This window comes from Rhinolophus ferrumequinum, chromosome 17 (genome assembly GCF_004115265.2).
Source record: "Rhinolophus ferrumequinum isolate MPI-CBG mRhiFer1 chromosome 17, mRhiFer1_v1.p, whole genome shotgun sequence".
NCBI classification, from domain to species: Eukaryota; Metazoa; Chordata; class Mammalia; order Chiroptera; family Rhinolophidae; genus Rhinolophus; species Rhinolophus ferrumequinum.
The window spans coordinates 26477062-26491651 of record NC_046300.1 but is presented as its reverse complement, the minus strand read 5'-3'; the positions used below and the strand labels follow the sequence as shown (position 1 = coordinate 26491651).

The following is a 14590-nucleotide window of genomic DNA, read 5'->3' as shown; positions in this document are numbered from 1 at the left end:
ATCATTTTATACCACAAATGACTCTTTTTCTTTTTTTAAACAAGCACTGAGTTAAACAGTGAGATCGGAGTAATATATAACATATGATTAAATAAGCCTTAATACATGACACTGTCTTGGTAAAACAAGCAGTAGAGAAAACCTGGGTCCTCCCTGAGGCCAATTCATGCCTTCTAATTAGTATTTTTTTCTTGATTATTATTAACTATTTGATGTACAAAGATAAGGCAGAATAAATAAAAGTACGAATTATGTTCAGGACTCTGTTATTAATTGGATTCCACAAAGTTGAAACACAAATACAGCTTAGATCCCAATCATGTGTATTAATTTCTTTAGCTGTCAGCTGGGATATTTGTTTCCAGCATTATTATTACAGATACTCTCCCATTTATAAAATATCCCCTGGGCTCTGCTGTAAAGAGTAAAGAGCACTGAAGTAAGCCTCAGAAGTACTGAATTAGAATCTTGGCCTTAACATTTACTAGCTGTGTGACCTTGAGAAAGTTGTTTCAGTCATCTGAGGCTCAGATTCCTCATCTAAAAATAGGAATATTTATATTTTCTTTACCTCCTGCAATGGGTCATTTTGAGGATTAAAAAAAAAAAGCATAATGTTGATGCATTTGAAAAACACAAATTGCTAAAAAAGTGTAAGGGATCATGTTAATTAAAGTACGTTTACATTCATTGTTGTATTTTGGTTTCTAGAGCACTCTGCCACAAGTACTTGCCCTCATCAGCAAAAGCCATGAATATGAAAAAGGTTAAGTGTGAAGAACAATTTTACAAAAGCCTTGCAAACAGTGTCAAAATTGTCACCATGTTCTTCAGACTTAACAAACAGCAGTCTTGGAAAATGGTGACCTTCCTGGGCATTTTCAGTGACTTGTACAGAGAGGGTTTTCCTACCTGTCCCAGCCTCATGATAATACCAACACCTGGGGCAAATCCACTGAACCAAGTGAAGCTAAGAACTGAAGTGGTGATCAGGTAATTGATACAAAATGTAATTCTACCATCTTCTGTGATGATTTTAGGTCTTCTTCAGACTTTTTGGTACCTTGGTGTTAATATTCTAATAGATCTGTGTCTCTTTTTATATTGCAGAGTCCTATGAGAAAGAAGTAAATAGAAGCAGAAAAAAGATTGTGAAATTCCTTACATTTATTGTGAGATCTAATTTTAAAGGTCTAGTCCTTACCTTTACAGATTAAAATTAAAAAAAAACAAACAAACAAATAAAACAGCTAATGTTTCAGGAGCAGGAGTGTTTCTCTTTTCAATAACATAAACACGCTTTCACAGGGAACATCAGCCTTAAAGTATCTACTGAGGAAGTGGATTCCCTTGTCCTCTGATCTCCAACACCCCTTCAATCTTGCACATTCAACACATATTTTTAAGGGTCTATGTGCCTAGCACTGAGCTGAGCAGGGAGCTAGGCTACAGATTAAATAACAGTTATCCGTTGAAGAACTCCGACCACCAAACCCCACCCGACCCCACAGCCCCCATCTCCCACCAGGCAGAAAGGTGTTTTGGGGCAGACAGCATTTTCTCAGAGCACCAATCCTGACACTGCTGTTGATTTCCCTTCTGACCTTGGCCAGGTTACTTTTCTCTTTCCTCCTTACTTACAGAAATGTGATATTGCAAGTGGGCGAAAAAAGAGAAAACTGAAATGTTGATAAGGAGAAGGGGTTCAATGCATTCCACCCAGTGCTCTGAGGAAGGTTCATATGCATTTCAGGTTTTGGAATCAAGAGGGTTTCATGGTAATAGCTCCAATTTTAAAGGCTGTGCAAACCTGGAGTTCACAATGAAGGCCGACTTCCAGCTGCTTCATAACGATTTTAACGCTGCGACAGAGCAAAGCGTATTCCTATTTTCAACCCTAGCAATTTGGTTCAAGCATGATCTCAACCACTTTAAGCTTTGATATTTCTAGCCACCTCTTATGCTGTATTTCCTCTTAATGCCACCAATCATGTGTGAAATTCTGTTGCAAAACTAATCTTTGTGGGAAATGATATGTAATGGCTTCTTTAAAAAAGACAGAGGGAGAGGGAGGGCAGCGACTATGACCTTTGTTGTTTTTTGACATGTTTTTCATAGTGTAAAACAAATGGAAACATCTCCTTCTCAAGGTCAAAGTAGAAATAGGTTTCTGCTTATATAAACACTGCTCTTTTTTAAGCTGGAAAAACCTTGAAAATTATTCTTATGACTTGATTTAAAAAACCTCTCATGTATGTAATGGTTGTCAAACTTGATAGCTAGCTGCACTCAAAAATAGTTTAATTTCCTTATTAAGTCAGTACTTAATGTTTTACCTTTAAATCATGTGAAGAGATTTAGGAATACACAAAAGATGTGAATGAGGAATAATGTTTGAGTATTTATATGAGGCACTATTCAACAATCCAGTGTTAAACACACACACACACACACACACACACACACACACACACACACACACACACACACTAGCCAACACATCTCATCTTATCAAGGGAGGATTCAGTCAAAAGCAGCTGTGACCAAATCTTCTGGAAAGGAAGTCAGAAACCACTAATTTAAATTTCTCTTTTTTTTTTTTTGAACAATTATGCCACCTACAAAAGGGTAACTTTGCAAGTCATCATTATCTCATGAATTTTGGAACTTATCCCTTAAATAAACCAATCTCATTTCCATATAATTACAGCAACTAAGAAGATCTATTAAAAAAAAAAAAGGAAAATTTTTAGCTCAAAATTTAAGGATGTAATAAGGAATTCATGTTATTGGCATATTGATCAAATTTGGGATTTTATTCCTTAAAATAAGAATTTCATATGAATTTAAAGGAGAACAATATTGAGGGAGAAATCTTGATCAGTTTTGAAGTTCTCTTAGATTTCATGTTCCTACATATGATTCTTCCCGACAGAATTCACTAGTCACATTCTCCACCCCTGTTATATGGTAGTAATTTATTGCATGCCATTTAGATTTATCTGTAATAAAACATAACAGTAATGACTTCAAACTTTTAAAAGGCGGGGGGGGGGGGTCTGCACTAACAAGGTCCTTCCTGAATTATTCTCTCCCCCTGTCAGTCTCAGGAAGACAGAAACACCTCCAGAGTGTTTAGAAGACTCTTGTGGACCCAATTCCCCATAACAGATCATTCAGTACAAACTAATTAGGACAAGTTAAATGTTTCCACTGAAAACACCAAAAAAAGAGGAATGTTTTTCATTGCTGCCTGCTGCTTTCTGCTCATTTCCTTCCTCATAACCTTGCCACTTAACTGTTTTTCTAACATACTGCTTTAGAGGTGAACCTTGGTCCAGCCACCACCAAAAGTATAAATGCTGGGGGGAAAAAAATAAAAAGCATAAATCCCAGGGGAAAAACAAAAATCTTTCTTATGACAATGTACAAACGTGACCATTATAGACAGGGGAATAAGTTTTTGGTGCAGAATTTTCCTAGATGTTTTCCTAGTTGTTGTATTGAAAGCTTCCTCAATTAACTATTTCTTGTTATGATAGGCACACCACTAAGTATTTTGCCTGTTTTCTTAAGCAGTTTAAGACAGCTGATCCACAATTAACACCAAGCTGAACTCCAATGGCTCATTCCCACTCTCTAAATTTTACTCTCCCTTCCCCCCAGCTTTATTACTGTGCCATTAATAGTAGCATTGGGAGTGAGCTCTAATATGTGTCGCTCAGCTCTGTTCATTTGTTTAAGGTGTATCATTTCTTTTATCATTTCTCTCTTCATGTGGTTGATATGGGGCCTAATAATGTCCTGACTTTCGGTCACATAGAATTTCCCCAGTGCAGTCAGCCTCCCATTTTCTCTCCTGATGGCAAAGGGTTACAACATGGCACCTCTCTGGCCAACCATGGACAGTGTGTGAGGTTGACATGACCACTGGCAACGGCTCACCACTCCAGCAGTGGAGAAATGTGTTGGGCCAGATGGAAAGGGGGAGATGATTCAGACATACGGTGCTTAGAGCTGGAGACAGTACACAGCTACAACCTTCTGCCAGGCTCTGAGAAATAGCTGGGATGCACTCAAGCAAAGAACTTGCCCTTCATACCAGCACACTCCTCTTAACCAAACTGTAACCCAGCGGCTCCAGTCTGTTGTGCTGACAACCACCCACGGCCTCTCTTCCTTAATCTGGGGAGAAGTCTCCCAACTGCCTGGCTTTTATTTCTGGATCAATTTTTAATGGCTATTCATCCTTGGCACATGTAATTTTTAACTATGTAAAATATTTATGGGGGTGGAGAGGGTAACTTCATAAGCATTTATTACTTTCCCTTGCATTTACAGTAAATCCCAGTCAGGTTGCTGGCTGGGATTTTCCTTACTTCTATCTCCCATGTGAATCTTATTTTTAAATCTAAGTAATGAATGCAAGATCGATAGAATAAGTAACAAAAGTGTCCAGAGTGACTGAACAGCAAACTCTTAAATCACGGCGCAATAAGTGTGAATGTTAACAATTATTGGCACAATAAGTGTGAATGTTAACAATTATTGAAAACACTGCACTAAAATTTCAATAGGAGATAAGAGTGAGGCTTAAGCTATTAAAAAGCTTCCATTAGTCATGTAAATCTGAGACCGCACACTCAAAACATGAGCTAGTCTTGAGAACTGGTAATATTACATATTCTACCAAGTTGCACACACACAACTGACTCCAACTGAGCAAGGACAGGATCCAACTGTCCAGTCCCTAAGGGTAAGGAGGTACACAGAGAGGCACACAGGCTGAGCCAGCCAGCTCAGGCAGTGATTCTTCAGTTGCATTTGAAGGCAGGGGCACAACACTGCCAAATTAGATTATTTAGAAGGGAAGTAAATATCCTGCTTGCATATCAGTTTACCCATGTTACCATCATGCTCTTCATCACTCCCAGCTCAGGACACAAATAAAAGAATTCTGACACCTCTACCCCAGGTCCACAAATCACGGGAAAAGCCCAAGAATGCAGCCCCGCTTTCCCTTTGTTCCTGTTCTCCCTGACTTGATAAATCATTTGCAGTTCAAAAATGAAGAGAAAGTAATGGACAACCAAAACGCAAAGTAAAAGCATTGTTTTGAAAAATTATCTGAAATAGCTAAAATTTCGGATACACACACATAAATATATGCACATACACACACACACACACACACACACACACACACACACACATTAGTCTAGTCTTAGGGATTTGCCAACATTAGAATGCTACTGAATCTTAACATGTGTGGGTTGGATTGCTTCTTGCCCTCATTCTTTGCCACGCGTTTTATTAGAGACAGGTGGGCTCTCAGAGTTCTTGATGCCTAACAGCTTGAGCAAGGGGCTGCATAGCATAACCTGAAAGAAATGGCATTCCTGAATACACACGATTTCCTCCTGGAATAGAAAAACATATCTCACGCTGGAATTATGATAAGACTGAACCATGCTCGTGACACAGAGGGCAACTTTAGCCTTGCCTTTAAAAGAGTATAGTTTCATCTGAAGTAGGACATCACATTTCAATTTGTACTATTAAAAACATGCATTGCACAGTGAAACTAACTGCCCTGTGAATCACCCTGCTTTACAAGACGGCCGGACTAACGTGCAGTTAGTAACATGAGCTAGCCCAGTGAACATTTCTCCAATAGCCACATGATAATCCAGTACAGCACTATCTGACTAGTACTTTCAGACTATACCACTACTCTGGTTAACACTACTTCTTCACCACAATCACATAAGAAATTGTTGCAAGAGACCGAAAACTTAAAGTAAAATTATAATCTACTTTCCATCCTCAAATATCATTACAGATACCAAAACTGTATTTTGTCCAAAAGGCATATGAGCGTTACAAGCTTTTCCATTTAGTATATATTCACAATAAACGACAAACACTTGCTATTTAATTAATTGCCAATAAACAAGGTTTTCACCTCCATCGATAGCCCCGGGCGAAGAGGCGTTGTTTTAAGTCTGGATTCTGCTTATATTTGGCTCTGAAATGAAGATTGTTTCTTCCAAACCAATTTTAGTCATTTTAAGACTCCTTTTCTAATATGACACAAACTGTAGGGAAATCTAAACTACTATCAAGACAGCTAAAGGCATTCAGCTTTTGCAACTCGTGTTCCTTCCATACTTTTGCAAGTGTTTCAAAGGCGCACGAAAACAAAACAAAGCAAATAGTACACAAAAATAAATATCCAAGAAACTAATATTGCCTCAACGTGCTTATTTAAATATCTTTTTAATCTGAAAAATGACTCTAGATTTCATGTTTGAAGTCAATCAAAAAATCACCCGGAACGTTTTCCTCTTGGAATCCTTCCTTAGCCCCTCTCCAGTTACTCTCACAAATCTATTAGTATCAGATGCCCTTAGATGATGCTGCGGGATGAAACTTACAGAAGGAAAGCATAACTTCAAGGAGGAGAAAAGGATATTCAGTCCTAATCCTGGGCTTCTTATTCAGTGAAGGGATTTTGCCTTCTCTCCTAGCAGTTAAGTTGCAGCGTTACAGTGCAAATGTACCGCTCCCCGCCCGCTTAAAATGCTCCACTGATAGCCCAGATCTCAGCCTCAATACGTTTTCTGGAAATGCAGGCAGCTCAGGTGAAAACCTAAGGGAGCCTTCCACCGGGGCACACAGCTATGTTGCACAAATATTTAATAGCTCCGAGACCTCTAAAGGTTTAAAATAATATGCATTTTGGGCTAGGCTGCTCTAGTTAAACGGAAAACTGGAATGGTATGGAGGAGTGTTCTCAGCTGCTCAATCACTGCACGCCAAAGAATGTTTTCCCTTTCTGCCTCAGAATTAGGGAAATGCCAAGATGCTTAATGAAATGCTGATACTGACTAAGCTTTCACAGCATCAGTGGTATAAGAACTTTGTTTTACATTCCATTAAGTTAGCCCATGACTTCCCACGCCGCACCATTTCTCCTTCACTTACCGGTAGCTACTAAAAAAAAGCCAACTTCATGCAGACAAATCAAGGCAAAGTTTATCCACCCACACCTCTGTCTCTTTTCTTTTCCAACTTAAACTCGTCCAAGACTAATAAACAGCCCCAATTGTAGCACAAAGGAAGCTTTGAAGGCTGCACCAGCTTGGTCCTCCAGTTGCCAACTGGAGGTAGGTTTAATGTAATAGAGTCTCGCGGTTTAAAGATTTTTTTAACAGGCTTGTCTGCACCCCCAGAATTACATCATCAGAGTTAACACTCACCAAAATACATTATGTTTCTCATTAATCAGACAGCTGGAACCCCACCGCGGCGTCTTCAGCATCAGCTAGCACCCAAGGCTGACACGCAGAGCAGAGCCCTTTCATGCTACATTCGGCGGAAACGTCCCCGGCGTGGAGAGCAGCGAGCGCCAAGCGTGCGTCCTCCGCGGGATGAGCGCCTTGCAGGCTGCCTTGCCCGGGTTACGATCCCCGGCAGCTGGAGCGTGCGCTCGGGCTGCCTGCTGCACTGCCCATCCTTGCTGTAATCCGACTCCTCCTTGCGATGTCCTTGCCGCGCCTGTGACATCAGGACTGAGAGTACCACAAACAGACCCCCCCCACCCCACCCCACCCAACCCCCGGTTAGCAGCGGCTCCATGAGGTGCTCCGATTGCCTGCCTGGACCAACCATGGCTCTCGGGAAGCTTTGACGAGCCCAGAAACCGGGAGGGGGCGGAGTGAGGGGCGCAGGAGGTTCTCTTAAAGAGAGAAGGGTCTCTGGATCCATATAGGAACACAGGGGGTATTCACCAGTGTGCGGGTGGGGACGTGGTTAAGGCGAGGTCTGCCATTAACGTGTAATTAGACACACTTTTATCCCGCCCCTCCCGTAAATGTCATCATCCTCGCCAAAATTTAGCGTCCCCTACCAAGTTAAAAAGGCAGTGGGAAGAGGAATGTTGCCTTATGTGCCTGCTTTCTCTCTGCTGTGGGCTTGAGGGTTTCTTGCTGTTGGTGATGTTTATACCCAAGAGGAATAAAAGACTCAAGGGACCATTGCTAGGGTAATAGAGGTTTTTTTCCACTTAGAAGTGATCAGATCATAGAAAGTTGACGAAGAGTTATTTTCATTTCTTATTTTCTGAGCTACTAGGTTGATGGAGAAATGTGAAGAAATATAACTGGTAATAAAAGTCTCCTCCCAGTTTCACAGGATCACATTTGCTGCCTCCCTTAGTAGATAGTACTGAGGCTGAAATGATCTTTGACCCCTAAAGGGGAGAGACATTTAATCTAAAAAGCAACCAAGATTGTGTCACAATTGCACTCCGGTCACCAGTATAATACACACACACACACACCCATTCCATTTGTGATCAACAGTCGAGAAAGGCAAAGCTTAGCAAAGCCTCTGGCTCCTCCAATGGTCTAATGAATTGCCGTTCTTATCCTACATAGAAAAAGGCTGTTAGAAAGAAATCCCTGAAAGCTGTGCTGATTAATACTTAAATGCCCAGCAGGGAAAATAAACCCACAGAGCAAGTTCAGTTTCCTAAGGACTCCTCACTTTGCAACCCAACTTACCTACTGGGCTATTTAAACTTAAAAAAATTCTACAACATTTTATGGATTTAAGAACTGAAGATAAAGAAGTGTAGCCTAAGAAAGGAAGCAATTGATATAGTTTTAATATGGGTGTTCATAAGCGATGTTAGCAAAAATTTCTACATTTTGATATTAAAATATTCAAAGGTCTTTTTTGCACAGTACTGTATCTGTTGATGGATTTAATGCACATCAGAAGTAAGGGGCTGAAGCTCTTAATAACAGCTTTCTGTGCCATTTTGCAAAACAGCTTAACCCCCTATTTCCTTTCTGTGAAAGGAACACTATCACCAATATCCTCTCTCACAATGAATGATAAAGAATTTGGTGACTGTGATAGGTAATCATACATCAATCAGAAACATTGCAGTGACTTTTAGGATGAATCTAGTGATGTTCTTTTAGAAAGAGTACCTTCATGTAAAAAGATTTGGAGGAAGACAATGTAAATAGTAAAGAATATTTGCTTTTTTACTCCTTTTTTAAAATTAAAAATTAAAAAAAAAAAGTTACAGAAAAATACTGAAGAAAACACAGAAGTGTTCCCCCAGCCCGCCCCCCTCCCTTTGGACAGATGGAAATCATCCAAAAACACAAGTACTGGCCCTTCGCTCAGGCAGGAGAACTGTCCGTGGCAGAGCTTTTTCATGATATTCATCAGCTGTCTTGACCTCCTACAGGGGCTAGGGGGCACTGTAGTTTAATGTTAGAGTTTTTGGTCCTTTTGAGTTCCTGTAGTTAGGAGATGCAAGCATTGAGAGTGGTGTTTAAAACAGATTTGAGAAACTAAAGGACCGTCTTAATAATTAATAACACCCTTGCATTTGCATGGTATTTTGCATTTACAAGGTACTTTCACTAATGTTAACGTACTAACTGAGGTATAGAAATGTGGATATTATCAAAGTCACAAATGAAAACCCTGAGGCTCAGGGACGCAACTTTTTCAATGATGTTGTCAGTAAGGAAGCTTACTATTTGTATATCGTCTTACTATTTGTATATTGAATTTACGTTAGAGTCCCCAGCACGTTTCTTTACTCAAAAAAATAAATTATAAATTTCCCATTTTTAATGGCTCAGGTAATGGTCTTCCCCAATTAAGTTAGGTCACGGCCTATTCCAGAAAAAATGCATATGTCTATATCGTCACGAATATACAGGCAAAGAGTATCTGGTAATAGAACATTCCAAACTCTGCCTGGTTTATAGAGGATTATGCCTGAAAGAGCAGCGTGTAGACTCCAAAAGTGTATGACATCCAAGAAGCAAATGAGTGTTACATCCCCACAACGGAATTCTATTCAACCAAAGGAAGGTGTTCTCCTTATTTAAAGGTATGTGCCCCTCCGCCCTTCAATTAAGGATTATCTGGAATGCCAAGGCCTCAGATAGAAACACTGCTTATCTCTGGATGGAAGATAAGTGATTTTAATTTTAATTTATGATTTCACTTAATTTTTTTTGTATATATTATAATTATAAAAGGAAAAATGCAACATTTTTTATTTTGCAACAGAATAGCATCTAAATCACGGCACAGCTAGACATGGGCTTGGGGACATGCCAGGTGTGCCTGAGACACTCCTATATGTCAACTCAAGAACAGAACCCGGCAGTTTCCAGGGAAGGACTTGGTTCCCTGGCCTTTACTTCTCGGTAAGAAGATCTCAGAAGCTGGGAGATTCTGACGGTTATTGCTTGCCAAGTAGAAATACACATTTCACTATTAAAACAAAGGACGCCCGAAAAACAGTTACATATTTGGGGTTAAAACTTCAATAAATCTAAAACAAAAATCCTAAGTGATAAGAAAAAAGAATGATGGTAAGATGAGAACTTTCTTTCATCATCTCAGCTATCCAGATGGCTGCCTGCCTGAATCCCTCATCTCTTTCACATCTTGCTGAAAGGTTTGTCCTACTCTCCCTTTTCAGACTGCCATGGACCCTCCCCTGATATTTCCTAACCTTCTATCTTTCCTTATCATTCCCCATAACAGTTACCACTATCTGACACACTACTGTAGACACCCAGGTCTCTCTTCACTGGAATATAATCTCCATGAAGGCAGAGTTTTTTTGTTTGTTGTTCACTGTTGAATCTACATCCCACACAAAGGTATCTAGCACCTGTTGCTATTCAATAAATATTTGTGAAAGAATGAATGAACATACTGAGTACAACTGTATTGTGTGTAAAACATCATGCTTTTCTATGTGCCTGCAGTCAGTTCTTCGAGGTTGATGGTGTCTTATGGAAAGTGTTGACACAAATTGAATTTGTTCTTGCTTAGCAACAGCTGTAATCTTAAGTTCCATGCAATACAGATGCTAGGTGGGACGGCAGGCCATAGTTTGGGAGATTGCTTGTCCTTTTCATAGCTGTATGCAACAGAAATTTAGTGTTGAGTTAGCACAGCCCAGTTGTGTCTTGCCATTGCCTTCCCCTGAGCCTTAGTTTAGTCTACTTTCGTCTCTTACTTATACTGCAGCAAAAAAATTTTATCTGATGCTCCTGACTCCAAGCTTGCCCAATTCCAATCCACCATTCTGTATATTAGATCTATTCTTATCTTTTCAAAACAGAGATGGTCAAGTCACTCCCTTACTCAGTACTCTTCACTGTCTGTCTATTTCACGTACCAGGGTACATCAGGCCTTTCACAACCAGGTCCCTGATTACTCCTCTGTTTGTAAATTATCCTTCACACTCTTCACTCCAATCCCATCGCATGACTACAGTTCCCTTAAAGACTATATTCCCTCTTACCTCTCTATTTACCTGGACAGTTCCTATTCAACCTTGGGTCTCTGTTCAAGATTTATTTCTCTGAGTCCACTTTCCTGAACTTGAGACTGAATGAGGTGATGCTGCTATTTTTTTTCCATATAGCATACAACATTAATTCCTACTCTAGCACTTAAACATAGTGTGGGAATTTCCCTATACTTCTCTGTCTCCCAAATGAAAGAGGATGCTCTTTTATCTCCAGGACCTAACACAAATCGGTATTTAATAAATTTATCCATTATTTATCTATTCATTCAGTCAATATTTATTGAGTAAATTCAATATTTTCTGAATGCCTACCTTACGCAATGAATTGTTCTAGGTGCTGGCTCTGGATAAAGAGCACTGCTGAAAGTTGAAAGGACATGCCTGAGGGGTATCTGGAAGAGCAACAAGGCCACTGTGCTACAACAGAGTAGGTACTAAAGAGTATACTAAGAGTTGAAGTCAAATGAGTCATATGGAGCCTGATTCAGGAGTATTTTGTAGGCCATATTGGAAAGACTTTGAGTTTCATTCTGATCTATATAGGATGTCTTTGTAGTAACGTGATTTGGCATATTTTAATAGGTTCACTATAGTTAATGTATGGATGCTGGACAAAAGAAAACAAAGGAAGAGGCAAGGTGACCATTTAGGAAGTCTTTGTAATAATCTAGAAAAGAGTTGGTGGCTTGGACCAGAGTAGGAGTAGTAGAGGTGATAAAAAGTGGCTGGAGTCTATACATATGTCAAAATGGGTCAATAAGCGATGGAAGAGGGAAAAAAAAAAGGACTATTCATGATTGGGGACTGAGCAATTGAAAGGATGGAATTTCCACTCACTGATATGGAGAAGACTATGGAAGAACACACTTGCATGGGAGTTTGCCAGTAGTTAATGGGGGGCATATTTTGTTTGAGATTCTTCTTATGTATTCAAGTGGAAATATTCCATAGCAGTTTGACTATGAGTCTGGAGTTCAGGGGAGAAGTTTGGGTTTCATATTTAAAATGTTAAGTCATCAATTTAGAGATGGTAATTAAATCACTAGATCAGATGATATTTGCAAGGGAGTATAGATGAAAATGGAGAAGAGGGTTAAGACTGAGCCCTTGGACATTATAAGCAAGAGGCCAAGTATGTGAGTATTTGGTGATTGAATATTTGTTGAAAGACTAATAATATGTTGAGTGAATAATTGTTGACATATGAATGACATTTGATGGAAGGCTATTTATTGTAAGCCTTAGTTTGCCTCTGTCTGATATACCACCATCCACTGTCAAAACAGTTTGAAAAGTGGAGAAATAAGTAATTTGTCAATATGAGAATAAATGCCTAGTTCAATCGATCTATGTAGTATTTTGATCAGAATTTTTAGATTGTGTAGACACAGCTAAAAACTCATAAATCATTTTTAATCCTAGATTCTCACTTAGTGCTTCCATTGAAATTAACGCCTAGGGACCACAGTCTAGAAAATTAATTGCCTATCAGAAAAGACGTGTTAATATCTTGATAAGAATAAAAACCTATAAATACTATAAAAACCTATAAATTCTTCATCTCATTCATTCATTAGTTACAGTTTCTTGCTTCTTTCCCCCCCAAAAAAAATGGGCATGAGTGCAGGGCACACCTACGACATTCATACTATATCCAGTGCCTCAAACAGTGTCTAAACAATAGGAGGTATGCAAGAAATACTTGTTGAGTGAATAAATATCTCCAAAGTCTTCTACTTCTAGATGATGCTCCATCTTGATCTTACTGAGAATATAGTTATATTCTACTTGGAATGTCCTTTTTTATTCCCCTTTATTTATCTAACTAGTTATATTCACCACCCAAACCTACCCAGATATTTGACTTATGTATGACTCACATGTCCTTCTAATGAGCTGCAAAGCATTCTTTGCATAAATATTACAATATATATCAGATTGCATTTCAATGACCTGTTCAATTGTCAATACCCCCCAAGTTAATGAAGGCCCTTTGGAATCATGGAAAAAGTGAGATTGAATGTTAATTCCTTGAGTGTTTCAACATACCCCAGAACATAGCAGAAATGTATGCCAAAGACTAAGGACATGGTATTTTGGGTCAGTGACTGGATTATGCCATTAACATCAGACATTGTCCAGAATTTAGGAAGAAGCAACCTTTGCTGTGGTTGGAGATAAGAATTGTGATTACACAGACAAGGAGGAGACATCAAGAATGATCTTAAGATAGAGAGAGAAATCCCAAAGATCTGAGAAAATGCCAGCCAGAAACCAGAGGACTAATCAGACATCAGGCAAGAGACAGATCAGAAATTTTGTGCGTGGAGCGGGTCAGGAGGCAAATATGGGAGCCAAGTACCAGAGTCAAGGACATAAAAGTTTAGGTAGAGTGATTCAGAGGAAGCTAATCACCTAGCTGCTTTTATAGGTGGCTTTCATTAGTACATTTGCCCTGATTGATTGATATAGTACCGATTCCTTTATAGCAGGAAGCATCACAAGCCACAGGCTTCCTTTCTGAAGGCTGTCAGATTATCTCCCTGCCATGCCTCCCTTTCTTTTCTTTTCTTTTTTTCCCCAAAGCCTTTCAGGAAGTTGTTTATATTTTTATCTAGTGTTTTATAAGGTCAACTCTGGCCTCTTGTTGGTAGCCCCAGACCACCTAGTTTGGTGCCTCACTCATGGAAAGTTAAACTGTTATAACTATTATCATTACTGGAAGAAGAAGGAGAAGAAGAGGCATGGGGCGGGTTAGGGACGGGGGAACGCGGAAGGAGAGATCCTATATAGCAAGGCACTGAGCTCTCATGTGTAAGCAATCACCCTAAAGCACTTAATATCTTATTTAAGGAGATGAAGCATAGATCTAAAAACATAAGTGAAATCAAATGTAATATAAAGTAAAAGACAGGTGAATAATTTAGGAAGTGTATGTAAGGGTTTGGTAAAATATTAAATTATGATGGCTTCAGGCAAACCTGGACAACTGCAGAAGAGGTAGAACTTAAGCTTCGTCTTTTAATATTTGCTCAGGTTGATACAATGCATAAAAAGTTGCCAAACGACAGAAAGTGGGTAGGATTGTGAATGACATGTCTGGGAGACCAAGAACAAATTAGGGTATTTAAGAGCAATTTTCATAAAAGATTTTCATGAAAAGAAAAGTTGGAGAGGAAAACACAAAAGTCATACTGGATGTAATCTCACATTCCAGGTCA

The 14590-nt window shown here is 39.3% G+C and overlaps 1 protein-coding gene across 3 annotated transcripts in view; it reads right to left on the bottom strand.

Annotated features, from left to right (window-relative positions):
- Positions 1-14590, bottom strand: part of ZNF385D (zinc finger protein 385D) — a 727952-nt gene that overhangs the window by 270513 nt on the left and 442849 nt on the right. Inside the window, exon 1 of one of the 3 annotated variants that reach the window (XM_033133202.1) lies at positions 7263-7691. The exons of the other annotated variants lie outside the window; for them this stretch is intronic. Within the exon in view, the coding sequence (XP_032989093.1) occupies positions 7263-7284 (22 nt within the window). The 5' untranslated portion in view covers positions 7285-7691. Of the gene's footprint in view, positions 1-7262; positions 7692-14590 lie in introns of those variants that run through there. 3 annotated transcript variants of the gene reach the window in all.